The 11,205-nt window shown below is 47.5% G+C and overlaps 2 protein-coding genes and 4 non-coding genes across 8 annotated transcripts; 5 read left to right on the top strand and 1 right to left on the bottom strand.

The window, feature by feature from the left end:
* Nucleotides 1-104: 104 nt before the first annotated feature.
* Nucleotides 105-6,669, bottom strand: MED22 (mediator complex subunit 22). Of its 3 annotated transcripts, none has more exons than XM_035555236.2 (4): nt 6,492-6,669; nt 6,052-6,132; nt 5,510-5,718; nt 105-1,482 (listed from the first exon to the last, which is right to left on the bottom strand). In XM_035555236.2, exons 1-4 carry the CDS (start codon nt 6,612-6,614, stop codon nt 1,284-1,286), a joined length of 612 nt encoding a protein of 203 aa, XP_035411129.1. In that variant the 5' UTR covers nt 6,615-6,669; the 3' UTR covers nt 105-1,283. The 3 variants fall into 3 exon arrangements, with proteins under 3 accessions (XP_035411129.1, XP_035411131.1, XP_035411132.1); XM_035555238.2 differs by having other exon boundaries at nt 105-1,476; nt 6,492-6,667; XM_035555239.2 differs by lacking the exon at nt 105-1,482 and adding an exon at nt 2,337-3,155 and having other exon boundaries at nt 6,492-6,665.
* RPL7A (ribosomal protein L7a) lies at nt 6,659-10,880 on the top strand. Its single transcript, XM_035555235.2, has 8 exons — nt 6,659-6,745; nt 7,163-7,283; nt 7,720-7,869; nt 8,715-8,855; nt 9,177-9,256; nt 9,588-9,718; nt 10,156-10,225; nt 10,711-10,880. The coding sequence occupies exons 1-8, from the start codon at nt 6,743-6,745 to the stop codon at nt 10,813-10,815; spliced, it is 801 nt and encodes a 266-aa protein (XP_035411128.1). The 5' UTR covers nt 6,659-6,742; the 3' UTR covers nt 10,816-10,880.
* Nucleotides 7,578-7,652, top strand: LOC118252350 (small nucleolar RNA SNORD24). The gene has a single exon (XR_004780118.1). It is a non-coding gene; the product is annotated as a small nucleolar RNA SNORD24 (small nucleolar RNA).
* Nucleotides 8,582-8,644, top strand: LOC118252351 (small nucleolar RNA SNORD24). Its single transcript, XR_004780119.1, has one exon. It is a non-coding gene; the product is annotated as a small nucleolar RNA SNORD24 (small nucleolar RNA).
* Nucleotides 8,937-9,013, top strand: LOC118252349 (small nucleolar RNA SNORD36). Its single transcript, XR_004780117.1, has one exon. It is a non-coding gene; the product is annotated as a small nucleolar RNA SNORD36 (small nucleolar RNA).
* LOC118252344 (small nucleolar RNA SNORD36) lies at nt 9,442-9,515 on the top strand. The gene has a single exon (XR_004780112.1). It is a non-coding gene; the product is annotated as a small nucleolar RNA SNORD36 (small nucleolar RNA).
* Nucleotides 10,881-11,205: the final 325 nt, after the last annotated feature.

Below are 11,205 nucleotides of genomic sequence, written 5' to 3'. Positions count from 1 at the left end.
TGCACAACGCGTCCGGGAACGCTCGTCCTAAAGAACGCCCGCGCTTAATGGTGTCATGTTGTCACAGAAGGTTGTGGCTGAAAACACACGCTTGAAAAAAAAAATTATACAAAAGAGTTATTTTATTAAACCACCCAGTTACAAAAAATAAATGGAATGGAAGGAAGAGAACATGAAGTAAACCAAAACTCGCACCCGAAGAAACAGGACGGTACAGCGCAATGCTGGGGAAGCTCTGCTACGCTGTTCTGAATGCACCAGCTCCGCGGCCGTCATGGCGGTATTCCAGCTCAACTCCATCCCCCTTTGACCGCGCAGTCAGAGCCACCTCTCAACAACCACAGCGGGCACAAGCGCCCAGCTGCCCAACAAAGCACCAAAACTGTTTCTTTGGAAGGAAACTGTAACGGAGTCACCCACCCTCTAGGCTCCACAGGCCTCACTTGGCTCAAGATTTAAGTAAAGAAACTATCACCAACATAAATGCTAGCTTTGTGCTAGCTCACGCTACATTAATTGAAAGCTGCTGTGTAAATAGCAGAACAAGGAATCAGACTAACAGGAGCGTGCTCCTGCTTCTATCTACAGCCTCAAGCGAGTCACATCATTTAATACCTCAGTCTCATTCTCAGTTTGCCCTTTTCTTTCCAAAAGGCAGAATACTGCTCGTCAACACAGGCCTCCTAGAGAGCCTCCTCCTAAAGGATTCCTAGCAAAAAGTTCAAGTTTGTGAAGCATTTTGACGGTGAAGAATGCTGAGTAAAAACACTAGAAGATTCTTAAGACTCTGTTCTAAGTAGAACAGAAGTTGTGTGATGGCATCCTGAGAAAGCTTTGAAGCAGCCAGAATGTCAGTAACCTTGGGAACAGCGTAAAGCCCCCGAAACACTCCCTACTGCCAGACTTGGCTCGAGTTTCCTAGCCCTAACAAGTTCAGCTCCCAGCACTCTAACATGTACTTACTGTGAGATTCACATGGAAATAAATTCTGGATTTCTAACAAACTCTACACGTAACTGTCACGGAAAAGCACACCTAACTCTAATTTGTTAGAACAATCAGCCTGGTATTTACTTATCACTTTCTCTTAAGCGCGAGGAACACTCGTGGCAGTGTCCCAGGCATGGAGAAAGCACTGTGGCTGTCCAGTGCGCAGAATCCTGCAGTCACAGCCCCAGTGCATTCTCCTGACAGCAGGAGATGCTCGCTCAGTACAGCAGGTGGAAGACTTCCAGCAGCTCAGCGCCACCAGGAAGAACGTGGTCAGCAGCAGGGAATCCTCTTCAGGAGTGCTCCGTCGGGCCCGCCCCATGCCCGTTCACGTGAGGGTGCGATGGGGTCGAGCTCTGAGAGGTAGCAACGCTCTGCTCTGCTGTGGCAGTTGTCAGAGGCATGGAGAGGCTTTCGGGGGACAGCGTGGCAAAATCTTGTCTCCAGTAGGCTTCGCACAGCGGTAGATCATTGCTGTCACAGAGACTGTAGCTTTCCAGAACAAACAACCCCAGTAAGGAGAGGCAGCAGGTGCAATAAGAAAGGAGGGGAGGGAGGGAAGGGGAGGGAGGAAAAGCAAGACAGAAGCAAAGCATTAAGAAAATGGCAAAAAAATGTTCATGGATGTAAGGTCTGTGTTCACAAATTCATCACAAGTCTCGTGGCAGTGGCCTTTCCTAACACACCCCTCAGGGGCTGGTGTTGAATCTCATGGGCCTGGGAAGGATCAGGGAAATTTCAGAGACAAAGCTGTTGCTACAAACTGAAGCGGAGGCTCAGTTCTCATCCAGACACTACGAGTCCCTAGAAAGATCTGGGCAGAAGTTCTGACGCCCCAAAGATGGGAGTTCTTGAGCGAGGCAAAGCCCTCATCCATACCCATTTCTCTTGGAGTCTGATTGCAGCCTATGTGAGGGAGAAAAATCTCAACCATGCTCTAAACTCCAGTCTATTTGCCTCCTTGCCCCTCCAGTAAAACGCTCCACAGCAGGTCTCTGTCTTCTTTTGACACTCCCCAGCCTATAAAGTGCTGTCAGCTTCTACAGGTTTCAGCAGTACCAGAGTTAACAGTTCTTACAAAGCAGCTTGCTGGATTTAACTGCTAGGCTACAGTCAGATGAATCAGCAGCATGGGAAAGTAAACGACCGGCTAATTCTTGCCTGAGCTACAAGGAAGACACGACGTGGAAGGGCAAAACTAAAAAATAAAGTGATGGAAAAAACTGGAACAAAAACAGAAAAAATTCCAAAGAGAGGAAGGAGCTGCACACACAAGAGACACCCAAGACAAAGTGAGTGCTGGAGCAAAAAGCAGCTTGCGATCAGAGTAAAACAAACCCAGTGGGTCCAGTGATTTTGTCGTTGTAGCTTTATTTACATTTTTAATGTATGGACTTGAATAGATGCTTTGGGAAATAGTTTAAGTGCAGAAATACGAGACACTTCAAATTGCACAAACACGAAACATGTTGAGGGCTAAGTCCACCCTCAAGACAGCTCCTGTGATCTCAGCGGAGGGAGCAATGGAACATAAACACAAGTTTTGGGTTTAGGATGACAGAAGGCAAGCTGGACTTGGAGTTACTGCTTTGGAGAATAAGCGCACAAAGCACTAGCTGCAAGCACCTAACATTTGAGCTTTTTTCTGGCAGCATCACCCAGCTGGTGTTGCAGAAGGAGTGGGAAGGCAGTGGATCCAGGTTTGATACCCAGGGCCTTTGTTAAACCCCTCGGCAGATTCCTATTGCTGGAGCAGCATCACCCTGCCCTCGAGTCCCCAACACCAAGCAGCTCTGGGTTCACTTAGTGAAAACCTTTGGGACCGACCCAGAGCGACGGTCCCTTTTCTGTCAGTCTTAAACCTCAAGCCGTGGTTTCCAAGGAGAACCTGACCACGGCATCCACCACACCTGTCCTGGTAGGTCAGTTACTAAGAAAATGTTAGCTGCATCAACGTGTAGCTGCTCCTGCTGCTGCCCCAGTCAGAACAGTTCCAAAAGCCTAACGTTTACCTCTCACGTCCCGCTCCTTGAAAGGCCGAGTGGATGAGCAGCAGCTGCACGGCCCACAGCAGCACCACCCAAAGTCCTATCCTGTCCTTTGGCTGAAGGCTTCTTAGTGCATGAAAGAGACTTCGCTGCTCCCCCCGGGGCACACAGCCAGGTCTGTGCACAAAGGAACAGCTCCAGGAAACTGCCCAAACACAGGGACTGAAAGCAGAGCCCCCCCTCAGAGCTCCCTTCTCAGCTTCAGTCTCATCGACCTGCTTTCAGGTCCCCTCATCAAATCCCCTACGTGCACACGAAAAGCTTCGCAAGGAAGCCCAACCCTACAGCCGAGGCACATCCTACTGGGTACCGGCTGTGGTGCAAGGGGCTGCCTCCCAGCGCTGTTAGCACAAAAGAAAGGCAGCGACAGTTCCTGGGCGGGACATGCTCCCTCTAACAGGCTTTTCACAGCTGTCAGGAAGCTCACTTTTCTACAGCCTCCCTGGAGGGACAACCTAAAACTAACTCGCCCCTGAACTTCAGGGTAACCGGGGCGCTGGAGAACAGTTTGGCAGGACAGCTGTCTGGAACCCACGTCCTGTCCTCAGAGGACTGTGCGCCTCTTTATAAATCCTGTGGGATCAAGCCCCAGGAGAAAGTAACGGAGTACAGACGGGAAACCCCAGCTGGGCTCCCAGGTCAGCACAGAACGTCCTGTTGGTGGGCAGGCCACCTTTTACATTCACAGCCATTTAAACATGAGTATAACGCTCTAAGGCTATGTGACATAACAGAAATGCTTTCCCACATTAGACAATAAAATTTCATTAAAAATATCTTAATATTATAATTATAAAAGGACTTTGAATAAATCACTGCTTCTGTATTTACACACACAATTTCTTTGGTGCAGAAAAAGGCAGGAAAGAGCACAAGAAGGGAGTTAAGTGCTAAAAGCAATGATTAAGTGCTATATGAGATGAGGTTTCGGTGGAGGGATCATAGCTCTGTACCCTAGCTGAGCTTCCTCACCTCATGACCACTCTTACAAGAAAGAACGTGAAGGCAGATCCATTTAGTGTACCAGGAAAGAAAACCATTTGTGTTTAGATGTTAGCTCTGTTACAAAGGGTTGCTTTACACGGCATCTTGTACCAGGCAGGTAAGAGACCACGCCAGCATGGTCAGAGCCCCCTAGCCCAAGAGGGAAAACCACTGACACACAGCCACGGCAGCCTGGTGGCAGTGGGAGAGAAGCTCCTCTGGCACACGAGGCGCTGCCGCCCCACACTGGGTCACCCTGGTGCAGCCCACGCTGTGCTGCGTGCAGTCTATGCAGTGGATACATCCCTGACCCATTAGGGCCAGGAGTAGTGCTTAGGTCTGTGATCATCGCTCTTCCTTTCCGAGACGTTTCTAGGACCCCTTGCCACCCCTCCCAAAAACTGAGTAAAGTTTAAAAAAACGACTCCAAACTTTACCTCAAGTTTTCTTAAAGCATCGTAGCAGTTTCTAAACTATGTCGCATCATTTTAGTGTTAAAATATTTATATTACCCATAAACAATGGCCTAACTTCCAAAGATACTGAGCAATTATGGTTTTAGTTAACTTATCTGGGGTTACAGACACTCAGAAATTTTAGAAAGAGGGAAGAGACAAAAATGGAAAACCTGGTCATGAAAATTTTGTGTAAGATTTAGAAAAGTTTTTGTTTAGAATTCGCACCACTATTGCACTGATTTCACTTGGTTTGGACAGTGCAGCCAACATAATCAGGTTCTCATTTGTTTTCTCCTGCTTTCATTTACAAGTGCTGGAGTGCATGACACAAAAAAATTAAAAAAATAAAGTGCCTAAATTCTCTAAAACCTGTTTTCTAAGTAAAAGTGTTTTTAAAATCTTAAAAATTCCACAAACAAATGAGTTATAAATCTTTCATAAAAAATCCTATCACAATACTTCATAATCCAATGAAACTGAGCATGTCTTTTTTGCTCATTTCAAATGTTCACCTCAACAGGACTCCAGGCAACTGGAGCAGTGGACTACAAGAGAAAAGGCACACTGTGTTACCAGGTCACTTGTGAAAGAACTCACCACAAGGATGGGGGACGTGTTAATCTCATCTAACATTAGGACCCAGCTCAGCAAGCTATGCTCTCTAAGGAGAGATAAAAGTTCCTACAGAGGGATATTGAGACAGAAGCCTATGTCCCCCAAGGAAATTCATCTCCTTTTACAATGATTGCAAAGGATCCTATGCAAATTATCTGTCAAATCTAGCCAACTGAAGCAGGCACCTAGATGCTGTGAATATCTCCTTCACCAAGACATTTATACCCTGTAGGATATCCGCAAGGAAATGGCAGTTGTTTTAAGTTGCTGAAAGTCTGACCGAATTATAAATAGGAATAAAATTTTGTTGGGAACATTCTCAAGACCTATACGCTAAGGACTACTTGTTTGTCTGGACTAACTCCCCCAGAAGGGGTGGAGTCACTAAGGAGAAGTCCACTGCCCTATTTGTACCTGGAAGAGTAATATTCTTCTTCTAGCTCGTACAGGTCAATGGAGATCTCATCCCGTAGTGCAATCAGCTTCTTGTCACACTCCTCCTGCAAGCTCCTCAGCTGCTGGTTGCGCTGGTTGATAGCTTCATTCACAGAGGGGAAATCATTGAGGATCAAGAACTGCTTCAAGTCAGACACAAGTTTCATCAGGGACTCACCAGCTCGGACCTCGTAGCAGGGAGAAAAATCGTGTAGCATTAGTATATTAAAAAAGTGCTCGCTCCAATTCTAGAACAAGGTCTCCCAAGCTGCTCCTGCAGCCCAAGCCCCAATTAAGATGAAGCTCCCGCATTAGGTGAGGATTCTGACAGAAGTCTGTAGCTGGCAACCATGCTTTATCCCCAGAGGAGGACTTTACCCCACAGCCACCCCAAATACCAGGTTACTCTTTCAGCAGCAGTCCTTGCAAGTGCTATAAAGGCTGCTCTGAATACACTAATGAACCAAACCACTCCTGAAGGACGCGCTGCCCAACGATTTGAGTATGAGAGTGCTACTTACAATGTTTGCAGCTCTGACATGCATCTCATAGTTATCTTGTTCACCCTGCGTTGCTCGAGAGACTTGAGTTTCATCCTCAATCTAAGCAAAAAAAAGCACACAATTCCACCTTCACACACCAAAACCCTGACACAACCGCCACACTGGACGGAATTTCGTTTCAGCCCAGTTCAGCCTACACCTGCAACCCCTAGGGCTGCCTTTGGGTCGCCCACTGCCCACCTCTGTCAGCCCGCCCCATCCCCTCAGCGGCTGCCCTCACTCAGCAGCCCCTTTAGGCTGCCCCAGGGCAGGAGGGGGAACTGAGAGCCACCCACCCCGAGAGGGGACCCTGCTCCCTCGGGGGGAAAAGGGGTTCCTCGGGGGGGAAAGGGGTCCCTCGGGGGGGGGAAAGGGGTCCCCCGGGGCCACCCCCCGGGCTCTCCCCTCTCTCCTCCCACCTTAGCAGTCTTGATGATCTCGGTGAAGTTGTCCATGATGGATTTGACATCGTCCTTGAGGCGCTTGTTGTACGACTGCAGCAGGGTCTCCTTGCTCTGCGGCAGCACCCGCTGCTGCGCCATGACAGAAACCCGCTCCTGCCCCCTGCCCCCTGCCGCCCCTCCCAGCCCCTCCCGTCCTCTCGCGAGACTTCGCAGGGCGCAGAAATCCCGCGGCGCGCCCCACCCTCCCCTCTCCTCCTGCCTCCAAGATGGTGAGCGGCGGCCGGCGCGGGGATGGCGGGGGGGGGACCGTTATCCGCTGCCATCCACCACCATCCACCCGCTGAGGAGGCGCCGCGGGTGCTCGGCAGCCCGGGGGGGATGCGGAAAGGGTTCGGCATGGGCTTGTGGCGGCGGATGGCGGGCTGCGGGGCCGAGGAGCCGAGCGGCGGAGCGGGGCGGCCCGGGCAGGCCGCAGCGTTTCCCGGCTGGAGGCCGCTCCCGGCAGGGGGGAGCCTCGTTAACGTTTTTAAGCTTTATCGAAGGGTTTGGGCTTGTGAAGAGCGAGGCGTCTTGCCTGGCTGGATAAATGCCTGGAAATAGGTATTTCTGAGGTGGGCTGTAAGCTCTTAAAGTGCACCAGGTAGTTCAGGCAAAAAAAAAAAAACTTGCTTATTTTCTATTTGTAGCCGAAGGGAAAAAAGGCCAAGGGTAAGAAGGTGGCACCTGCCCCTGCTGTAGTCAAGAAGCAGGAGGCCAAGAAGGTCGTCAATCCCCTCTTTGAGAAGAGGCCCAAGAACTTTGGCATCGGTGAGTAAGGGGATATTTTTTGGCTACTTCAAAAAATGTTTATTAACAGGCATGTAAATAACGCTGAATTGTTTTGCAATAAAACTGTAGAGTGGAGAAGGAAATACAGGCAGTTGCTCTACTATCAGTGGTAGAGCTGTATTTTACTGGATATTTGCAGGTGTCTATGGATACCTTGCTAGATTTTCCATGCTGCAAAGATGCATTACATCTTCCTGTTGTGGTGAATCTTGCCCTTTTACATGGGATGCAGTCATCTAAGTCAGGTTTACGTAGTACCATTTTTATGCTGTGTGCAGATGATGTAAAAAAGTATTTGTTGTCTGAATGGTTGTGCTGACGTACATAACCACCAAGATCGCTGATGCACTCCTGCCTGTTCCGTACTGCTGCTGTGTGGTCTGGAATGGCTGTGAGTTAAAGCCTCTATTTCTAGGACAGGATATCCAGCCTAAGCGTGATCTCACACGCTTTGTGAAATGGCCCCGCTACATCAGACTCCAGCGCCAGAGGTCCATTCTGTACAAGCGCTTGAAGGTGCCTCCTGCAATTAACCAGTTCACTCAGGCTTTGGACCGCCAAACAGGTAAGGGTATGCCCCACAAAATTCTCTTGACTTGGGTCTTCAGGGGGTTGTGTGTCAGGAAAGAAACCAAAATAAGACTTAAAGGTAAGCTGCAGTATTGCTGGAAGCACTTTAGGGAGGCTTTAATAATGACTGTGATAAGAGGAACAACAAGGTGTCTTATGAATTTGCTGACCAAAATTTTGTGGCTGCTATGTGCTTTGAAAAGGGAGTAGAAAATACTGGAGCTCCTACTTAGGGATGCAAACTCAGAGTTGTCCTAACTGTGTTTCCATCGGAGACTATTCTTCTAGCTTGATGGAGAACATGTAGGGTTCTTTGACTGCATCAGATAGGTTGAGAAATCTTTCTCAGTGCAGGCTTTGGAGGGAAAGCTAACATCCTGCAAGCTGACCCTGATATATATATATATATATCTATATCTATATAGGGGGAAAAAAAAAATACTTCAGGGGCTTCTGTGCATGAGTGAATAGTCTTTTTCAGGTGATGGTGTCTATGTAAGAAATTTTAAACCTAAACAAGTAACCCTTGTAGATGTTGTCAAACAAGTTGCTTGCTTTAGAGGAAAAAGTGCACCACCTTTAACTGTAGTTGCTGTGAGTTGCAGGCGCTTTCCCACTCGAGCATTAAAGGAGCTCACGTTGCCAATAAAGGTGCACAGAGGTAAATATGGGCTCTGGAGGCACTCTGCTAGCTCTGCCCCGCATTGTGCAAATGATGCTAACTTGCTGTCTAAATACACTTGATGACAACCACCAAGATCGCTGATGCACTTGAGTCCCTTAAAAAGTAATGCTGAGATTTTCAGGTTGCACAGCTAACTAGTCCATGCTCTCTTCCAGCTACGCAGCTTCTGAAGCTGGCGCACAAATACAGGCCAGAAACTAAGCAAGAGAAGAAGCAGAGGCTGCTGGCTCGGGCTGAGCAGAAAGCTGCAGGAAAGGGAGATACTCCAACTAAGAGGCCACCGGTTCTCCGGGCGGGTAAGCGTACATGAACTTGCTTATTTGCATATGTGGGAATGGGGTGCCTTCTGCTCCAGCCATACAGAATTGGACATGCTATGGCAATGATGTGTGAATTTCTTCACCTGAACTTAAAGTGAAGAGCAAAATAGACGAGCTTTTTAACCCTGAGCTTTAGCAAATTGTCCATGGAACTGCTTCTCTGTGTTACTGAAAGGATGTGGAAGTTTTCACAATTTTCTTAATGGTGTGCTATGGAAACAGCGGGTTGTATGAAGCTTATGTGAAAGCCCTGAAAAAAGACTGACCTAAACCAAATGTTTTTGACTTGTTTTTCAGGTGTTAACACTGTCACAACTCTGGTGGAGAACAAGAAGGCGCAGCTTGTAGTGATTGCCCATGATGTGGACCCCATAGAGGTAAGCATTCTCAGTAGCACAAGGTAGAGCCTGTGTAACTTGAGCTGAGGTTAGAACTGGATTTGGGGTGAGAGTGCATTTTGGGACAAACATCCTTTGTGTTAAACACATCAAAACTTGTTTACCGCAAGTGGAGTGCTTATGCATGTTCTTAGTTGTTGTTTTATTAAGCTGAGGCTTGGCCCTTGCGATGATGTATGAATTTCTTCACCTGAATCAACGCTGAAGAGCAAAAACGAGCTTTTTAACACTGAGCAATTGCCACAGCCCAGGCCAACTGAGAGGATAAAAAGCTGTTCCCCCTCAGTGATAAAGCGCTCTCTCTTTTCAGCTGGTGGTCTTCTTGCCAGCTCTGTGCCGCAAGATGGGAGTGCCATACTGCATAATCAAGAGCAAGGCCAGACTGGGGCGACTGGTCCACAGGAAAACTTGTACCTGTGTTGCTTTCACCCAGGTTAACCCGTAAGTATTCTGCGTGCTGACTTGATGCACTGTAGTGGAGAAAAGAAACCGCCCATAAGCACAGACTATAGGGCTGATAGATACCAAACTTGAGCTTCTCTAGTTTAAAGAAGGAAAACTGAAAAAACAGCTTGCATGGACTACCTCTCTAACATAGAGGACATCTTGTATGTAGCAGTCTGTCAGATGCTGAAGCTGTACGTTACTTTGGTTTACTAAAACGGATGGCTTACTCTTAACTGAGATCTGGAAACAGAATTACAGTCTAAGCATTGAGAGTTCTTACAGCTTTGATGGTTTGAGTGATTAACCTTTTGTAAATGATGCTATGCTTAACCTGAAAAACGTTGGTATTCCAAGCTGTTTAATTCTGAGACAAAAGACTTAGAGAGGACATTAAATGGATGCTGCATAGGAATTTAACCTGTCACCAACAGGGAGGATAAGGGAGCCCTTGCAAAGCTGGTTGAAGCTGTCAAGACCAACTACAATGACAGATACGATGAGGTAAGATTCTCTGTTGCTAGCCTCGTCTTTCAGTTCATACTGTTAACATCCCCAACAGCTTCCCAGTGAAATGCGGATGACTGTTTCTGAGTGAGATCAGCATAAAGCCTGTTTTGTGTGTTGTATCTAGATTTTTTTATGATGTATCAAGATTCTTACTTGAGGGTGGGGCAGAAGGTGAACACTGTCACCAAGTTAAAAGCAAATGCAACTAACACAGGGTGAGGAGTATCAAGAGGTCAACAACTTCAGCTAGACTCGATTCCATTCCTGAAGTCCAGAAGTTACGTGATGGTGGGGAAAGATTTTTAAACTGTCACATCTCTGTGCTGCCCCATGGTGTAGTTCACTGCTTTAGATTTGTAAGAGTTCCTAATCATGGGAGCTCTTCCCCTTGTGCATAAAGGAGTGGAATTGAGCAAGTCAGTTGAGTGATGAAGTATGAGACTGTAAGAGGTATCTAACTTGTTCTCACTTCTTTGCAGATCCGTCGTCACTGGGGTGGTAACGTCTTGGGTCCAAAGTCAGTGGCTCGCATTGCCAAGCTTGAAAAGGCAAAGGCCAAAGAACTGGCTACTAAGCTGGGCTGAAGATGTACTGGACTGCTACCATGGTTTCTGTACATAAAAAGAATAAACCCCCAGATGAAGTTTCAGTGGTCTCTGTTAATGAGAGGGTTCGAGACTGGGTTGCACATAATCACTGCCTGACTTCTCCATTTGCCTTCAAGCAGATGATTGAATAGCACTGCACAGAGTGGTACGGCGCAGGTTATTTCCTTAGAACTACTGCCCTGAACTGCTAGTCCCATGTAGTAATTCCTCTCCTTTAAACAGTGTATCAACAGCCCCTCAGCTGCATGTGCTGTGGTGATCAGAAAAGTTAAATGGGCCGGGCTAGTTCTGGCTTAAGCCTAGTTTAATTATGTAAGCATCTCAGTTGGAAATAGATCTAGATCGTCACTACTGCCTAGACTGAGT

The sequence above is a fragment of the Cygnus atratus genome, chromosome 19 (genome assembly GCF_013377495.2).
Source record: "Cygnus atratus isolate AKBS03 ecotype Queensland, Australia chromosome 19, CAtr_DNAZoo_HiC_assembly, whole genome shotgun sequence".
NCBI classification, from domain to species: Eukaryota; Metazoa; Chordata; class Aves; order Anseriformes; family Anatidae; genus Cygnus; species Cygnus atratus.
The sequence above is the reverse complement of the archived record's forward strand: the minus strand, read 5'-3'. Positions and strand labels throughout refer to the sequence as shown.

Bases quoted from the DNA above. Each gene is read 5' to 3' on its own strand.
- MED22 (XM_035555236.2), bottom strand. From the start codon at position 6,614: ATGGCGCAGCAGCGGGTGCTGCCGCAGAGCAAGGAGACCCTGCTGCAG. The intron at 6,133-6,491 runs GTGGGAGGAGAG...TTTTTTGCTTAG, and splicing joins AGATCATCAAGACTGCTAAG to ATTGAGGATGAAACTCAAGT. The intron at 5,719-6,051 runs GTAAGTAGCACT...CCCTGCTACGAG, and splicing joins ATGTCAGAGCTGCAAACATT to GTCCGAGCTGGTGAGTCCCT.
- RPL7A (XM_035555235.2), top strand. The intron at 8,856-9,176 runs GTAAGCGTACAT...CTTGTTTTTCAG, and splicing joins GCCACCGGTTCTCCGGGCGG to GTGTTAACACTGTCACAACT. The intron at 10,226-10,710 runs GTAAGATTCTCT...ACTTCTTTGCAG, and splicing joins ACAATGACAGATACGATGAG to ATCCGTCGTCACTGGGGTGG.